The sequence below is a fragment of the Coccidioides posadasii genome, chromosome 2 (assembly GCF_018416015.2).
Source record: "Coccidioides posadasii str. Silveira chromosome 2, complete sequence".
Classification (NCBI taxonomy): Eukaryota; Fungi; Ascomycota; class Eurotiomycetes; order Onygenales; family Onygenaceae; genus Coccidioides; species Coccidioides posadasii.
Genome location: NC_089408.1, coordinates 4820292 through 4837277, shown reverse-complemented (window position 1 = coordinate 4837277; position 16986 = coordinate 4820292). Strand labels below are relative to the sequence as shown.

Below are 16986 nucleotides of genomic sequence, written 5' to 3'. Positions count from 1 at the left end.
ACTATGACTTCCATTAAACGCCATTTATTGTTACTCATCTTGAAAAGCCTTGTTATTGGGAAAGGAGGCGCAGCAAGGAAAAGGAAAGATTAGAAAGCGAATTCCCAACTAACAGCCAGAACGACCTCAGATGCAGATGCTCCAAAATCAAATAAAATGGACGAGACAAAAAGAGTGAGCAAATGTATAGAGCAAGATGCAATGCACAGGAACAAAAGGCCACCATCCCCAATGATGCACAACCTCAGAAATACGGCAAACATATAGAGGCAAAGCAAATAGGAGGGAATAGAGGATATTATATGGCAAAATAATTAAATAAAAGCGAAATTGCAATTCCGAACATGTATGCTTTGATGTGGGATAATCATGAAATTATTGCAGGTTGTTTTATTGCAATAAATTATGTATGCTGAGTCTTTCTTCGTCATGGCTGTCATGGCTACCACCTCGGCCTTCACGATCAGCATGCTCACGGCGCAATTCACGCTGTCCTAGCGTTGGAAGTAGGGTTCTAGCACCTCGTTCAAGGCACTATTGAGTTACCATGTCAACTCGGTGCAAGTGTTATGACCGCATAGGGAGGCGGGGGAGCACTCACCAGCTTCTCTACATCTTCCCAATTTTCACCGACAGCGTCGGCGAGAGGACGCCAAGTCTGTTCCCGCATTTGCATGTACTGATTCGCGAGCCTATCGATGCGTTCGTCATTCCAATCAGAACCACGGCGTTTTGCGATCAACCGCTCGTATCGTTTTCGACAGGCATTAGCGGATTTGGACGGGAAGTGATCCCTCTGGATTTGGTTCCAGCCCTGAGCCTGGGCTCGTGCTGCTAGGAGGATTTCATCATCTCGTGGCGACCATGGACCAGAAGTACTCGTAGGAGTCATAGGGCTGCTAGGCAAGGCGACAGGCTGACGTTCTGCTCCTGACAATCGACCGGGGTATGTCGCAATATGAGAAGGGACTGGACGCGACTGTGAACCATGGCCTTGCCACGGATTTAGTCCATGCGGGACCGTAGGGGTAGAAGCACGTAGAGGATTCATCTCTTTTGGTGTTGCTGGTGTTTCTGTTTTTGCTTTCGATGAGGGATATGGTGCTGATCTTTTAGAGGCTCGCGACGGCGTCTGCTTCGGCATTTCAGTTCGTGCTTTTTTTGCAAACCAAAAAGAGACACAAAGGGCGGGTTCACTCTTCCGTACTTGAGAAATGGGCCACCCAATGTGCTCTCTCAGGTAATGCGATGACCCAGAATGGCTAGAAAGTCGATTCCAAGTTTAGAGGAAACTGGAGCTCCGTGGAACTATATGTCAGGGAGGTCTTTCGAACAAAGCATAGGCAAGAAATCAAGGTAGAAAATTAAGAGTATAATTCAGCACGAACACGAGACCAACATAGGAATGTAAAGTAAATCAATTAGGCAATAAATAACATAGAATGACAACAGAGCCAGAACCAGCCTTGCTTAACATGGCCTTTCCTACGCCGCAAATTCTTAAGGCAGCATCGAGGCTTTTTGCAGGGCAGAATGCAAGACACCTTGGTTCAGGGAAAGCCAGTTCTCTGAAGAAAGGAGCCTAGAAAGGATGCAAGGCAAAAAGCCAATAATGGAAAGGGCGGATAATATAGCTGGTAGAAGACGGGCTTCCCATCCTTATATGACGGGTGAACTTATTAGTGCAGAGAGCATATGCAGATCATGTCGTACCAACCTAGCATCGGAGTTCCATATTTGGCACCAAAAAAACTAGACTGTTTCTTCTCATCTAGCCAAAGATAAACAGATAGGCGCCCCGAGAGAAGCTAGCAAAGCAGATGGCGTCGGGGTCGTAATCGAAGTGCAGCATGTAGGAAGTGGAGGGTGATTTGGCTTCCAGGCTGCCTAGCATGGATCCCGATTGTTAAGGACACAAGCGCTGGGCCACACGAATCCTTGAAAATGATTGGTAAGTAGGCGGTCGTCTGGCGGTCGCAGCCGGAAAGGCGACGTTGATTAGGTGGATGGCTGCAGAATGAGCGGCTCCACGGGTGAGACCGTCAGTGCTTGGGGTAAGAGCCAATTTTGAGCTCAAATTCTCCCGTGATGGATCTGTGTTGGAGAAGCATCGTGTTTCTTCTGCTTGCATGCCGAGACACTGGGCTTCCCGAGTGTTGAAGCAGGAACGTGGAGAAGGACTAAATCGGGACGCTCCCAGGATCCTGACCATTAGATTCGATATTCTGTATGCTGGCCAAGGGGCCCTTCATGCACAAGGTCTCCAAGAAGAACTTGACAAGGACCAAATCAGCTCTGACCATTGTTCTACCCATGTTGATAATACCCGTTCGGCCCTACTAGTCTGATCATGGGCCAGGGTTACCTAGTCCGAGACCTCGGTCAATCCTGAAAGCCTGACTTCTGCCCGTTCTGCACATCGGTCCAGCGAGCCCGCCCGTCATTCATTGTCAGCGCTTAGACGGAATCCGATGCTATTTACTGTCTCGTCTGACATTGTCCGTGTTTCATGAGGAGAGGATCGGTAGTTTCGAGACTTGGATCATCCTCCGCGCATTTAGAGTTGGCGGACGGCCCGCTGTGGCGCGAAACATCGAAGCCAATGGTGGTTTTGTTTAGCCGCCGGCCGCTTTCCGACCTGCATGGGCTCGGTTGAGGCTTCAGAAAAGAAGATCGAAGGGCTCGACGAGAATCACAAGGAAGGCTAAGAAATGACAGGTCGAAATTTGAACCGATTAACTCCCTTCGTTGATCGTGGGCAAGTGGGCCACCGGCCCAGCGGACGCGGCTATCTTCTCGTGGAGACGCCAAGTGGGATGGTGGTCATTGAGGAGTCTTCCTTGCTCAAAAGTTGATCTTCTTTAACTTTTTAATTGCATTGTGCACGGCTAAAAATAGCCGTCCACAGTGCTCCGTATCATACCAGTAGTTTTTTTTGCTGCTGCAGCGTCTATTGGCCGCCACGGCTTGACCTGCAGAGGAACGAGGCTAGAGCGCTAAATAAAAATAGTGGTTCGAAGCGCCAGCATGGGGTGTTGCCCGCTGCAGTGTAACTAATGACAGAATTCCGCGTCTCTGCATTCGCTAGCAGGGTTGATGAACAGGCATGTGCTGCATGGACAAGGTGCATGGACGTCGAGAGGAGATCTGGATGCTGAGACGGGAACTGTTCAAGGGACGGTCCCCACCGAATCGCCGCGCTCGGACTGTTGGTTTCGGGTTCTTATTTTCGGTCCAAACTCCAGCTGGCATGTCGCCAGGGAGAGGGGGTATCATGCATATGTACTCCGTAGATATGTACTGTATGATAGTTGTTTTACTTTTTTTCTCCGGTCTTGCGTTGTACGAGGATCGAATAACTATATGGAGCCTAGAAGGGGAAGCATTTTGCAGCCCAAGCGAATGGCTCCACCAACGTTCGGATGAGCATAAACGCCCTATTGACTCTTCTCGTAACATGAGGGAAAGCACTTTTCAAGAACCACAAATATTTACGGAGTACGAAGTCCAACAGTGGGCCGGCTTACAAGGAAAATTGAGAGTATTTACTTGTATTGCTTTCTACTCGACGCTCCCACAGCATGAAGCATCGAAGAGTGCAAATATAACGCTATGCTACATTCTGCACAGAGCGCACCGATATAACCGGAAACATGATTGTCGATGTAGGCCACATACAGTGCTGCACCCCAGTCGCGCCTTATTCCACCAAACGGGATAAGCAGATTTAGCCACCAGGGACGTTTCCGCTTTGCTGAAGGCCGGATATCTGCTTTCGAAGCTCAAGGAAGAAGTCTTTGCCGTTTACCATGGTATTTGCTGGTGTCTTTCAGTGTGGGCTCCGTGCTGACACCGGTATACGATCAACTTACGCTTTGATGCCCAAGGTCCACTGGATCGAATGTTGTTCGCATCCTTTCCATTAGATTTGTAGGCCATAGGCTGGGGTTCTTGAGCAGGTTCATGTCAATAGGAATGTTCAAGGCGCTGTTGGGCGCCGATTTGGGAGGTTCATAGCATACCACCTGGACCAGCTGGCTCATACCCTACAGAACCTCTCTGTGAGCAATAATCATGCAGGCGGCACCGTGTAAGAGTATACCTTTTCTGAGAGCATCTTTCAGCTCGGCCCCGTTGAAGCCCCGGACGGGGATATGAGGTTCTTGTGCGGGTCCGCCCCAGGCATTGCCTGCATTCATGATATTGCCTTGTCCTCGCTGACCATGGCGATCCTGCTGATGGCCACCCATTGATCGGTCCCGAAAGCCTGCGCTGTGATGTCGCTGACCCGCTGGGCGATTGGGATCATAGCCGCGACCACCACGCCATCTAGTCAAACAAATTAGGTCAGCAAAACCAAATGGAAAATAGAACAGAGATGTTCATGTACCGATCGTCTCCGGCACCGCTCATCCTTGCACCGCAGCGCTTCGTAGGAAACAAAAACAGGCTTCAAAGTTCACATCGAGGTCGACGCCGTCTCGAGCGACTTGCAACTTACTCAGCAGTGTGGATGAGGCTTGGCAGCACGTACCTTTCCCAATGAGGCTAGACTAGAACTGTGCTCCATAATGATAAACCATCCCTCGCTCGAGCCAAACTCACCGCGATGCATCGCGACAGCCAGCTCGGGGCCGTGAGGTTTGTCGACGTTCCTTTTATTTCTCCTCCTTGCTAAGTTTTCTTGAGCACCAGAGTCTAGGCAATGTTGCAGTTTCGAATTTTATAGCCTATCTCCTGTGAAACTTCCCTGGGCAACTATCGAACTATTCCAAAACTGGACTATCAAAAGCCAACATTTGCGTTCCTTGAGGCAGACCGGACACCATAGCTCTGCCATTATGGGGCGTAAACTGTTTGGCTCCCGCCCTAAGCCTCGTAGTGGCAGTCGGTTGAAAAATCCACCTGCCACGGATCACGAGCCTAGCAGCGAGCCGCCGCCAAAACGACGCAAATATATCCCAGGGGGCCCCGGAGGTGGTGGAAGATATGTGGAAATTGACGGCACGGAGACACCCGTGCGGCCGGTAAACTCCGCTAGTCAGAACAAAACGGCATCCCGTAGTCGGCCTCCCCGCGAAACTCCTCGAACAGCTCCCCCCAAGCCCCCTCCACCTCCCCCGGCAACGCCACCTGCCTCTACTCGTCCAAGACGCGAAAAGAACCAGGGCCGTCGGTTCAGCTCTGCAGCCGCTGCTGTACTTGCTGTTGCGCAGGGAGATGGATACAAGCCGAGAGAGGAGAGAGGCTGGGAAGAGTTCCATCCCGATCTTGATATCGACGCCAAAATAGCGGTTTTCAGCTCAGAAGAGGTGGATGGCGTTCTACAAAATGATATGCTGCAAGATATGAGTAATGGTGATGGTGTTATGGAAGCAGAGAACTCGATCGTGTCCACGCCGACGGCGTCAACGCCGGGCATCAAACGACGGCCAGGAAGGCCTCGGCGAGGAGATAATATGTCGAACAACATGGTTCCCTTCCAACTGCCCAAATTAGTTCCTCCACCTGGGCCCAATCCTCGAGAGAAGCTTACTTTGCCCAAGCCTTCGTTCGCTCTCAAGGACCCATTCTTGCCTTTCGAGCAGAAGGGTGTAGGGCAGCAAAACTATGTTGATCGCACAATGGCAAGTGTTGGCTATCAGGAAAGTGATATTTTTCTTCGGCACGAGAGGCGCCTAATTCGCATGACCGAAGATGTCGTCGAAGAGGACCTGGATTTGGATCCTCCCACTGCTACTGATGGGGATTCTGGGAATGCTGCGGTAGGAAACACTGGTGTTGGGCGAGTCGAGTATGATATGGATGAACAAGATGCCAAATGGCTAGAAGCATACAACGCTCAAAGGAGAATTGACCAGTTTGAGCCAATCAAACCGGCCATTTTCGAGATCACCATGACGAAGATTGAGAAGGAATGGTATGCCCTCGAAAAAAGAATCCCAAAACCTAATCCTAAGCCACCACAAACTCAGCGACCTCGCTCAAGCTCTGCTGCAGCGGTCAATGGCGAACATGCTGGCACAGGCGAGGAGCAAGATAGCAAGTGTGCTGTCTGTGATGACGGGGACTGCGAGAACTCTAATGCTATTGTCTTTTGTGATGGCTGCGATCTTGCTGTCCATCAGGAATGCTACGGAGTTCCCTATATACCCGAAGGTCAATGGCTTTGCCGCAAATGCCAGCTGATTGGTCGCGGATCCCCATCCTGTATTTTTTGCCCGAACACAGAAGGCGCCTTTAAACAGACAAACACCTCGAAATGGTCCCATCTTCTATGTGCTGTCTGGATTCCCGAGGTGTCGATCGGCAACCCTTCTCTCATGGAGCCTGTGCTGGATGTAGAAAAGGTCCCAAGAAGCCGTTGGAAGCTAACATGCTACATCTGCCGGCAAAAGATGGGTGCATGTATTCAATGTAGCAACAAAAACTGTTTTGCTGCGTTTCACGTAACTTGCGGGAGGCGGGCGCGGCTCTACTTGAAAATGAAGTTGACTCCGGGAGTGCCTGCGATTATGGACTCTAACTCTTTGAAGGCGTTCTGCGATCGGCATGTCCCTCCAGATTGGCGAAGGGAGTATAATACCGACGGTGCTATTGCAGATGCCATGGAATACTATCGTACTACGATGCAAGGCCGGCGATGGGGCGACAGCCAGGCAGCTGCCCTTGCTCTTGGGCCAGAGCCTCAGGGCGATGGTGAAGTAGCCGAGGATGACCAGAGACCTGTGACTCCACGCATTACGTTGACCGTGGGTGGTAACAAACGCAAACGGCTTGGGCCTCCGAAAATGGTGTGGAAACTTCCATCTGGGGCTCCTGTTGTACCCCAGGTTATCCTGAATAACGTGATTGTTTCCTTACAGCGTTTTACTGTACGTCAACGGAAGCAGTATGCTGAGGATGCCTGCAAATACTGGACGTTGAAAAGAGAGGCAAGAAGGGGGGCAGCTCTTCTGAAGAGACTACAACTACAATTAGAAACGTTCTCTTCGATGGAAATGACGCGACGTAACTTCGCTGGGATGGGCCCCACCGGAAGCGTAAGACTTCAACGACGGATAGAGTTCGCCGATCGCCTGTCTTTAGATGTGGATAAGGTCCGCATGCTCTGCGATGAGGTAAAGAAAAGAGAACGCGAGAAGCTTAAAGACGCCGAAACACTTCGAAATATTGTGGACTTGGTATATTTCCCTATTTCGCCAATGATTTGGCCGATTTTTGAGAGAGTACAGGCGTGAGTCCCCCGTTTTTCTTGGAACTTGGAAAAGAAATATCATTGGTTATGTTAACTAGTCCAACATAGGCTCGATGGAAAAGGGATATTTCGTGTGGGCCTACTCTCGATTCGCTCGAACTTGGAAAATAGGAGTTACACATCGGTTTCGGCATTTTCCCGTGATCTGGCTCATGTGTTCACCTCAGAAATTGGGGTTGAGTCTGTTGGTGATACTGCAGAGCTACAGCTACAGATGCAAATCAGCGGGAGGGCCCCCGAACTGAGCTTGGAGCAGCGTGAGAAGCGGAAACTCGCAAAACGGATCATCAAAGCCGTCCAACCAGCTTTGGAAGATGCCTTGAAGAAGGAAAGCGAACTGAGCGGTAAACCGTACGAAAGGGAGTTAAGAGATTTGGATCTCATGCTCGAGAATAGTGTGCTCTCTCGAAGGGGCTCTTTTTACGATTCGATTGAGGGGCCTGCTACTCTAGCTGAGCCTTGCATGGGCGCGTCAATGCCGAACGGTATAGGATCAAATCCTGAAGGGCAGGACAACCGCAGCAATGATAGTGTGGATGTTGAAATGACGGATGCAGTGGATCTTGGACAAAAAGGCGATGAACCTCTAACAATATCCACAGAAATTGGTGTTTTGAAGCAAATGAATGGAGAAGAGAAAATGACGGACGCTGCGATGACTGACGGCTCACACCAAATCAACCTAGACCACCCTCCAGTGTTCACCCCTCCAACAGTCGTCAGTGCTGTCTCAAGCGAGTTGGACTCTACGGCCCTAAATCACCCCAAAGCAGCCGACAGCCTCACTAAACCACAGGATATTGAAGCACAAGCGGCTCCTCCAACCCCGCCTGCGAGCTTCAAAGATAGTCACCAGCCGCCTTTGGCGCAAGGTGGTATTCAGTGGTACATGGAGCCATTCGACCCCGTTGGGACTACCATTCACGAGGAACGGTGGACAGGGCGCGAGGTGCTACGCGGTATGAGCGAAGAGCTGAGCGAACTTGACGAAGATGAGTTGCGTCATCTAGTTGACGATGAATTTGATAATGGAGCCCCAGAACAACCGAATGATGCTGGCGGCATCAAGGGTGCCAATCAGCCGGGGAGGATGGAAATGCCCCAGCCAAAGGGGCCAAGGACCAGGCGGCGTTGGCGTGGATTTAGATAGGATTGACGGGTTTTGATGCTTGGTTCTGTCGACTATGTACTCTAATAACTTTGTGCTCTTTCGACGGAGTTTGCAAGGCGCTGTTCTTGTAGTTCTTGAGATACCATACACCAGTAGCTTAGGGTAGTAAATAAGATTTGCCGTTATGGATTTATCCAGGAGCTTGATGCCAAGACCGGACATCTGAGCTTGAGAGCGCGCTAGTCCCGTTTTGGCCGGACTAACAATTTCCCTTCTTGGCTGCGCCTGTTTCTCTCCGACGAGCTCTCTTCACTCTCTCGCCATCAACCTCCCGTTCGTCTTTTCTCTCTCCGGCTTCTGCTGCTGTGTTGTCTTCAGAGATTGCACGTTCCTCTTCATTGCATATACATTTATTTCGTCCCCCTACTCCTACCAGCACTCAGTGAGCTTGGTCTGATTTGAAAAGAGAACCGAGTGGCAATTCTTCCATTCGTCATTTTTCTCCCGTCACCACCATGGAATACGAGAACGAAGGTGGTCGCTATGATGGTAAGGTCCTTGGAGTTTGTTGTCAGGCTGCTTGAAGCATCGCATTAACAAACATCGCCCAAAGATGCAACCCGGTATGACCGGGATCGCAGCGCGTCTCCTCGGGGTAACGGCCACGCGCCTACTCGCAACCGTAGCATGTCGCCGAACGGCCGCGGTGATGCACGGTGGGTTTAATCATTTTTCCTCTCCAACCTACGTGGCCGCTGATTTTTCCATAGTGCTCCTCCATCCGACGCTCGCATGAAGGATGACGATGCTAGCGCTGCCAACACTGGAACCAACCTCTTTGTTACTGGCATTCACCCTCGTCTCACCGAAGCCGACGTGTCCCGCCTTTTCGAGAAATACGGTGACGTTCAAAACTGTTCCATCATGTTGGATCCGCATACCAAGGAATCTCGCGGCTTTGGGTTTGTCAACATGGCTACATCTGACCAGGCTGAGGCTGCCAAGGAAGGATTGCAGGGTGAGTCCATAGAAGGACGAACTCTAAGCATTGAAAAGGCACGCCGTAACCGACCCCGTACGCCAACTCCGGGGAAGTACTTTGGGCCTCCTAAGCGCGGTGAGTTTATAGATCACTCACGGCAACCCTTATGGCGATAAGCTGATATGATGTAGATTTCCGTGGACCACCGCGAGGTGGACGATTCGAGCGTTATGATGACCGACGAGGTGGATATGGTTACGGTCGCCGCCATGATGATGGTTATCGACATGGACGCTACGACTCCTACAACGAACGTAGCCGTGAATATGGCCGCCGTGATTACCGTGATGACTACGGCTATCGTGGAGTAGATCGATACGCGACTTCCGGACGTGAAGAGAGATATGGTCCTCGAGGCGAAGACCGCCGTCGTGGGGGTTATTATGATCGTGATGATGCTCGCGCTCAAGCCGCGTCAGCTTATGCTAGTGCACCCCCCCAACGTGAGTCGCGTGAGCCATATGGAAGTCGTTCTTATGATAACCGTTGGAATGACAGATACGGCGCCAGGTAGGTAGGTTTCGTGAACTCAAAGTTTCACACTGGCAATAGGGCCTCGCTACAAGCGTCGCTCGTGGCGATTCGTGCCTTATTCCAATGGTCTCTTTTTGTGTTTCTTCACCGCTTATCCATCTCTTCTTAATAACCCTACATCTCTTCTATTCCCCCTTGTATTCCTGAAATGGGTTTTATGTCTACATCCTCAGCTGGGTCAGTTCTCTACGGTTACGGCGCGGCGCTTCTCTGTTCTTTATCTCGCAAAAAGTCAACTTCTTTTTTCGCGCGCACATGGTCAAGAATTATGTCGACGGATTCGGGAGCATGGCAGCTCAAGATTGACACCTGCATCAAGCGACCTCCTTTGATGTAGTTGATCAAGCAAGCTGCGTTTCAAACACCTCGAAACATTGGCGGCGGAAGCAAGGATTCACTTGTATTATCTTCGACATGTCTTGTGGCCCTATTATTCTTTTCAGCTATGGTCCTTATCGGTAGTCAGCTTTGTCAGCTTTTCGACTCAGTCGTTTCAGATTCAGATTTCGACTGCATCTTACTCGGCCAAAGTGAACACAGCGTCAATGCATCCCCAGTACCTGAAAGTTAGCGCCAGATTATTTTTGAATAAGGGTCTGGCACGTTCATCAGTTCCGGCAAGCGTTGTGTTGTAGTGTCGATCACTATCGGCCAACGGTATCACTAAAATAAACCATCGGACGTGAGCCAGACAAATTGTAAACTTCAGTCGGTTTCAACGGCAGCTCCTCAAGGTCATCAAACAAACATCAACATACCTGCCACCGATATTTTTGACGGGATTATACAGCCAAATACCCCAAGGTCTCTGCTCTGATGCCTCGGCATACTTAATCGACATTGAATAGTTGGGTAAGTTAATGTGGATTGCAACATTTTGCTGATGCATGAGTATATTCATAGTATGGTCCATGCTATACTATTATGATCACACTATTCCGGCTTCCCAAGCCGCTTGCAATGTCATCGGCTCGACCGAGTACGACTCCTTAATTTGAACACCATTTTTTGTTCAGCGATCATGTAAATCTCAGTCATGCGACTATCTCCCACCGGAATTGAAAAATGAATACGACTGTTTGGCGACCATTTTGAGATCATCTAGCGAATTCTCCACTGAGGGGAGAGATGAGAGAACAGACTAATGGACTTCTGCCTTTCTAAACTGCATTTATTCTTTTCAGCGAAGCGACCTTGGGCAATATTATGCTTTTGTTGCGGTTTCAAGGAACATGAATTTGGTTTATGTTCTTAGATTGGATTTCTGTTTGAAGGCATGAACTTTTCAATCAGTCACCAGCAAGCAATTTTGCCTTTTGCCCATCGGTCTTGCGGCTATCCGTGTTATTGTCCAGTGCACCTGACCTGTAGGGTATGCTTACTCAATTGCATAAGATAATGCTTGCTCAGATGTTAAGAAATTCAAGCGTTTCAACTATGGAGTCGCTGACTAGAGTTGATTCGAGTTGGGACCGCGTATCTTTACCATTCGAATGGGCACAAAAGGGGAACTACAAAAAGAGTCTTACCACAGTTGCTTGGAGCGGGTTGACATAGTATGCATGTACATCCATTTTTTGTTTGGGTACCCCATTAACCCCGGTTGGCGGTCCATATCAGAAAACAAATATCGGGGGATGAAGTCATTTCTAACTTAGCTGGATCTTCATTACAGCATACAAACTATTTTCCGTTTACATTAGCGTGGCCCGAAGACCGGTCTCGATCCATGAGCCGTGGTCTTCTAGATTCGCTATTAATCCTCTTTTCGTGACTTCAGGAAGGTCCTAAAACGATGAAACCTCTCCGGTTTAATCCCAGTTCATGATACAAGTCGGCGAGGAACAACCAGCCAATCATCAGGTACTCGAGATCCGATCATTCGAGGGTTCTCCGACTTCCAAACTTTTCGCAATAAGATATTCGCCGAGTAATCGCAATGGGTTTGGCGGCCTGAAGAGGTTTAGTCGACATTAGAAAATATTTTTTTTTATATTACTTCATTCCAGCTTATATTCAGAGCCGATATCTAACATGCAAATTCAAAGTTTCTAAAGGGCAAAACGTGGCATGCGTCGGTAGAGGAATGGATTAGAACTCACTGATCTTTTGCCAACGGCTTCATCCCCTCAAGTAAGTAAGGGACAATCTTTTCGTTCAGGTATATGCGCGCTGGAGCGCCGCCAGCTCTGACCTGTGGAATGGCCGAAGCCGGAACGTTGTTCGCATCGACCGCCGGAATGGTGCTTCGCATTGCTGGCCCACCCATTACAACGTCGCGATCTGTCGGGGTTGGTTGCGAGGGAGGTACACCGTCGTGTGAGGACGCAGTAGTGAAATTGGGAGCAGCAGGGAAGTGGGACGAGGAAGCAGAGCTGGGTAACTGCTCTGAGAGCTGCCATAGTTTTAGCACAGATGTGAAAAGAGAGGTTATGCATTCGAAGAGAACAAAGGGGATGCAGGTGGCACAAGTCAATTTGGTATGTAAAACGCCTGGTGTCTGAGACGTACCGTGTTATTCTGCAATGCAGACGGCATCTCCCGTTGTTGGTTATCCATGATGGGAGACGCGCCTTTGTGCGCGACGTTGGAGCTCAGGGAAGTCGGAGATGCCAACCCAGCTGGCTGCGTTGTCGAAGAGGAAGGATTGGAAGGTACGTCAGTCATATGGGCCTTGCCAGGATCCACTCATTGTCCCTGTTAACTTGCAATTGCGGAATCTCGACGCAGATCAATCCCTCCCGTCCGTCAAGCTTCCGCTTGTCGGCAGAGATGACGATCAGCGCAAACAATGCAAACAAAAAGCAGCTCGAGTCCCGTGACACGTCTTGGGAAAGTGATGCACGTGATCTTGTTAACAATTGACGCGTAGCGCAGCCTGAGCAGACGCGACTGTCTGGACACGACGTTTGTGGGCGGAGCGAGAGAATCAGATATTGGATTTTCACTGGAATACCTAGTACGTCGCGAATTTTTTTTTTTTTTTTTTTGTTATTATGGGAGATTGGCCTTGCAGTCCTGCGCGAAAACGAGTTCGAAGATTAGAGAATCCCGAACCTTCCTCCTCCACACGCATAGAACCGGAAGCCGAATCAGACTCAGATAGTAAGAAAGTTGAATTATCGCCCTCTGAGTCTGTCGGGGACAGGCCCGATCTCTTTGATGATGAAGATGACTCTAGACCGAGCCAAACTGAATTGGAGACCAGTCTGCCTCCGGTGAAAACGGATCAAGAGGCTATAGACGAGTATGAATTCTCCAATACATCCAGATCGACGGAGCCGGATCTTCAAGAGCGATACGAAAATGGACTGTGGGTAAAGGGGAGAAGCTCCATCTACGTAGATGCATTTAATCTATCTCTACAGTGCGTTTTGCAGGATGAAGCGCATCTGTTTGATGAAAAGGAGATTGCTTTATTCAATTATTGGCGATCGCTGTCTTATGAATCTCAATATCTGTAGGTGTCTGTGACTTGGAGCCTGCGGTCTTCATGCTCAATTGATCTCTTCCGGTGTACTTCGAATACGGCTGCAGGATGGTTATTGATTGGTTTCAGATATGTACGACTGTTTTTACGCAAAACCTCTGCCTGGCATCGCATCGATCGACTCGGCTATTACCATGACATCGGAGATATATCTACCGCTATTGAAGAGTTAAGAGCGACAAGATATCTTCCAGCTTCATCGAACTCGGTAGAACAGTGTGTTCACGGAGTAACCCCGTGTGTAGAGGCAAATCTTACCGATGCGTTTCGTTTTGCTGAAGGTATAGAAGAGATAACCACTCTCGAAGAAGCGTCATCCTTACTCTTTCTGGATGAGTTGAAAGTCTTCGCAAAAGAGGCAAAAATTCAAGGCAAAAATAAGAAAGACTTACTGAAAGCCCTCCAGGAAGCTGGAAGCAGCCAAACTGGGTTGGGTTGGCTTCGTTCACAAACCTTGGATGACGATGGCTCCCCCGAAATTGGATTAAACCCATCCAGCCGCCACACGAGACGGACAACTACTAATGAGCTTTTCATCAGAAAAATTTTAAACCACATCGGTGACTGCATAAGACTCGCTTCGGCGCCGTTGAAGCTTTTTGAGCGTGTGCATCTTGTCTTTTATCGATCCACAGAGTGGTCTGAAAAATCATTGACTACAATAATCCTAGCCAAGATATCACGGAGGAACTATCCTGAGTACATCGTTTTACGGTCAAACAGCATATTCCCGACAAGGTCAGCACTGCTTGAATTCGAGGCCGCTATTCGGATCCAATTCGATCTTGATAATGCCATGGAATCTGGTAACCTTACGATATTAGACAAATTGCAAAAGATTAAAGACTTGTCGAGAAGCGTATATCCCCGATGGAAAGCTCTGCTAAACCAAGAGCACCTCAGGGAGAATGGGTGCAATGATCTTGGCGAGATCGTATACCTACGACGCTTTTCTCCTGCCTGGGTATATACTCGAATTGTTCACAAGGGTCTATATGCCTTAGGTCGGTTTAAGGAGTATAACAAAGAACATGAACTCCTGGTAGAATTACTGGAGCAACGTTTCTTTCACCCATCGCGACGGGGAGTTTGGTACCAACGCAAGGCGCTACTTGAAGAACATTACATGTGGAGCGTGGCACCATTCGAGGGTCGCTCAGAAGAGGCTCAGAAAAGGAAATGGAAACGGAATGCCCTTAGGACCTGCGAGGAGGGTCTTCAAGACCCCGACTGTCATCTTATCTATCATTATGATTTACAAAAACGAATCATGAAGCTAGAAAGATCGTTAAATATTGCAAAACGCGAGCAGCATGATTTCAGTCATGTGATGCTAACCAAGCCAGAGGAGAGGACCATAGAGGGTATTCGTGTGGAAAAGGATCCCCCCATCAAGCCTACTTCAAAACCAACTGGAGGTTACAGCTTTAGAGGCAGGCCTACAATCTGGATAGACGAGAGAGAAGGTGGAGGGGAATGCAGAGTGGAAAGTATGTGTCTGAGTTGGTATCGGGATAATGGGTGGAAAGGATATCACTGTGAAGGTGGTATTTTGCGTACGCTGGTATGATACCACCTGTTTCTTTACTCAAAGGCAAGGAAAACTAATATCCATAACGCTACTTTCAGTTTGGCTTGCTATGCTACGATATAATCTTCGCTTTCGTTCCTTGCGTTTTCCAAACTCCGTTTCAAACATGCCCTTTAGATTTGCATACCGATTCTTTCTATTCTTCCCGGATTTCGGAAATGAATCACCGCCTCGCGCAAATATCTAATGGTGAGGCTGAGACACTCCTCCGGCAAGTCTATGAACGAGAGTGCCCAAAGCAAACCTGTGCCATTGGCATTGACTGGTCTTTTGGGCTGGAGGACCTCGTAGAGATTGTTCAGTGCTTTCATGGCGAGGCCCTGGCAACTATATGCAAAGTTATGGCACAAGAGTATCAGCAGCGAGGGTCAGGTGTTCCGGATCTTTTCCTCTGGAGTATGGAGAGGAAAGAGGTGATGTTCGTCGAAGTGAAGTCGCTGAATGATCGGCTGAGTGATTCCCAGAGGCTTTGGATACATGTTTTAACGGGAGCAGGGGTAAGGGTTGAGCTGTGCAACGCTGTTGCCCGCGAAGTGAGGTATCTGTAATATTTTGGCACTTCTTACAGGTAGGGGGGGGTACGTATGCTTGAGCATCTGTTTTTGATTTTCGATACCCTTTTTGTTGTCGGCTTCATAGTTGAATAGCTTCGCCGAAAATAAGTTGAATCAAGTTACGTGGACAAGGCATTAGAATACCTTCATTGTGAAGAATATGATATATTGGACTGTGAAGAGACGCTATCTAATCAGGATGAGGAAGAACCCCTCAAGTTTCGAAGAAGTAACCCTTCGACGCTTGGGGACGATATTCACATTAATCCCATAATGCCTATGAATCCTTTTCCCCAGTAAAACTAGTAGCATACGCATGTCCTCCACTGCACAACACCAAATTCTTCGAGTTCAACTTTTCCACGCCCGGTTGTGTCAGGATCGCCGCTTATGCAACAAGGGTAGAGGCGGTAGCACTCTCGTATCTCCAGGTTGGTGGGAGGACACCGACGGTCTTGTAGTAGCGGGAGAGACGGTGGATACGGGACTCGATGAGAATGAGGCGGAACTTGCTGTCCTTGTCCTTGCGGTTACGCTCAAGGTGCTTGCGGACAGACACGGCCTGAATTCATACGTGTTAGGTGAGAGCTTCACGAGATGTAGTGAATGTGGAAAGATATATCGCTCGAAGAGTGAGCGCGCAAACATACCTTCTTGATCAACATGTAAAGGTCCTCTGGGATTTCAGGAGCGAGGCCTATTCATGATAAAGATCTCTCTGTCAGCCTATCTATGACCAAGCAGAGGCAGTGTTGACATTCGACTTGTGTCCAGGTCTCTGGATACAATGTCGTATGAAATGTATATAGAAATAGATGACGTGGGACCCGGGAATGAAACTCTCATTCCCAACCATCCAGGCATCTACCCATTTTATATTTCATGTGTGCAAAGGAGTCGTATATTGTTTCGTACCGTTCGATTTCAAGATGCGGAGGATCTTGTTACCTGCACAGCGCGAGTTGTGTTAGCTGGATCTGCTCCCTTCCCGAATCAGCCGCCACAGGGGTCGGGGCATACATACCAGTCACAACCTTGACTTGAGCAATTCCATGGCTGTCACGGAGGACAACACCAATCTGGGAAGGGGTGGCACCCTTCTTGGCCAACTTGCAGATCTGGTCAACAACCTGCTCGGGGGTGGTCTTGAGCCAGGCGGGTGGGTTGCGGGAGTATGGGATGGCAGAGGAGGAGATACCCTTGCCCTTGCTGTGAAGACGGCCCATTTTGAATGATCCTTATGTGTTTTCCTAGCGGAGAACTCGGCGTGGCGGCGTAGATTGATCGTATGGCGCTTGTCGAACAAATTCAAAGGCAGATTCGCACTCCGCAGTTGAAGATTGCGCGCCGAACAATTTAGGGCTACGGTTGTCATGTGACTTATCGCTTAAGACAAGGACGTGGCA

General features: G+C 49.1%; 7 protein-coding genes across 8 annotated transcripts; 3 read left to right on the top strand and 4 right to left on the bottom strand.

Annotated features, from left to right (window-relative positions):
• Positions 1–390: 390 nt before the first annotated feature.
• D8B26_004018 (uncharacterized protein) lies at positions 391–1144 on the bottom strand (the record flags this gene model as incomplete). The annotated part of the gene is made up of 2 exons (XM_003071538.2): positions 391–534; positions 602–1144. 2 exons carry the CDS (start codon positions 1142–1144, stop codon positions 391–393), a joined length of 687 nt encoding a protein of 228 aa, XP_003071584.2.
• Positions 1145–3529: 2385 nt separating this feature from the next.
• Positions 3530–4474, bottom strand: D8B26_004017 (uncharacterized protein). The gene is made up of 5 exons (XM_003071539.2): positions 4391–4474; positions 4103–4329; positions 4023–4046; positions 3873–3950; positions 3530–3819 (listed from the first exon to the last, which is right to left on the bottom strand). The coding sequence occupies exons 1-5, from the start codon at positions 4411–4413 to the stop codon at positions 3728–3730; spliced, it is 444 nt and encodes a 147-aa protein (XP_003071585.1). The 5' UTR covers positions 4414–4474; the 3' UTR covers positions 3530–3727.
• Positions 4475–4841: 367 nt separating this feature from the next.
• NTO1 (nuA3 HAT complex component nto1) lies at positions 4842–8550 on the top strand (the record flags this gene model as incomplete). Its single annotated transcript, XM_003071540.2, has 2 exons — positions 4842–7237; positions 7307–8550. 2 exons carry the CDS (start codon positions 4842–4844, stop codon positions 8406–8408), a joined length of 3498 nt encoding a protein of 1165 aa, XP_003071586.2. The 3' UTR covers positions 8409–8550.
• Positions 8551–8717: 167 nt separating this feature from the next.
• On the top strand, positions 8718–10522 carry D8B26_004015 (uncharacterized protein). 2 transcript variants are annotated; one of them, XM_003071541.2, is made up of 5 exons: positions 8718–8918; positions 8983–9085; positions 9140–9486; positions 9543–9854; positions 9910–10522. In XM_003071541.2, exons 1-5 carry the CDS (start codon positions 8885–8887, stop codon positions 9927–9929), a joined length of 816 nt encoding a protein of 271 aa, XP_003071587.1. In that variant the 5' UTR covers positions 8718–8884; the 3' UTR covers positions 9930–10522. The 2 variants fall into 2 exon arrangements, with proteins under 2 accessions (XP_003071587.1, XP_065980422.1); XM_066124342.1 differs by having other exon boundaries at positions 9543–10522.
• Positions 10523–11487: 965 nt separating this feature from the next.
• Positions 11488–12695, bottom strand: SDC1 (COMPASS (complex proteins associated with Set1p) component). Its single transcript, XM_003071542.2, has 3 exons — positions 12457–12695; positions 12048–12340; positions 11488–11898 (listed from the first exon to the last, which is right to left on the bottom strand). Exons 1-3 carry the CDS (start codon positions 12610–12612, stop codon positions 11805–11807), a joined length of 543 nt encoding a protein of 180 aa, XP_003071588.1. The 5' UTR covers positions 12613–12695; the 3' UTR covers positions 11488–11804.
• A 246-nt stretch (positions 12696–12941) lies between these two features.
• On the top strand, positions 12942–15706 carry D8B26_004013 (uncharacterized protein; the record flags this gene model as incomplete). Its single annotated transcript, XM_003071543.2, has 3 exons — positions 12942–13405; positions 13505–14999; positions 15065–15706. 3 exons carry the CDS (start codon positions 12942–12944, stop codon positions 15572–15574), a joined length of 2469 nt encoding a protein of 822 aa, XP_003071589.2. The 3' UTR covers positions 15575–15706.
• A 13-nt stretch (positions 15707–15719) lies between these two features.
• Positions 15720–16911, bottom strand: RPS13 (40S ribosomal protein uS15). Its single transcript, XM_003071544.2, has 4 exons — positions 16605–16911; positions 16496–16528; positions 16231–16277; positions 15720–16142 (listed from the first exon to the last, which is right to left on the bottom strand). The coding sequence occupies exons 1-4, from the start codon at positions 16804–16806 to the stop codon at positions 15969–15971; spliced, it is 456 nt and encodes a 151-aa protein (XP_003071590.1). The 5' UTR covers positions 16807–16911; the 3' UTR covers positions 15720–15968.
• Positions 16912–16986: the final 75 nt, after the last annotated feature.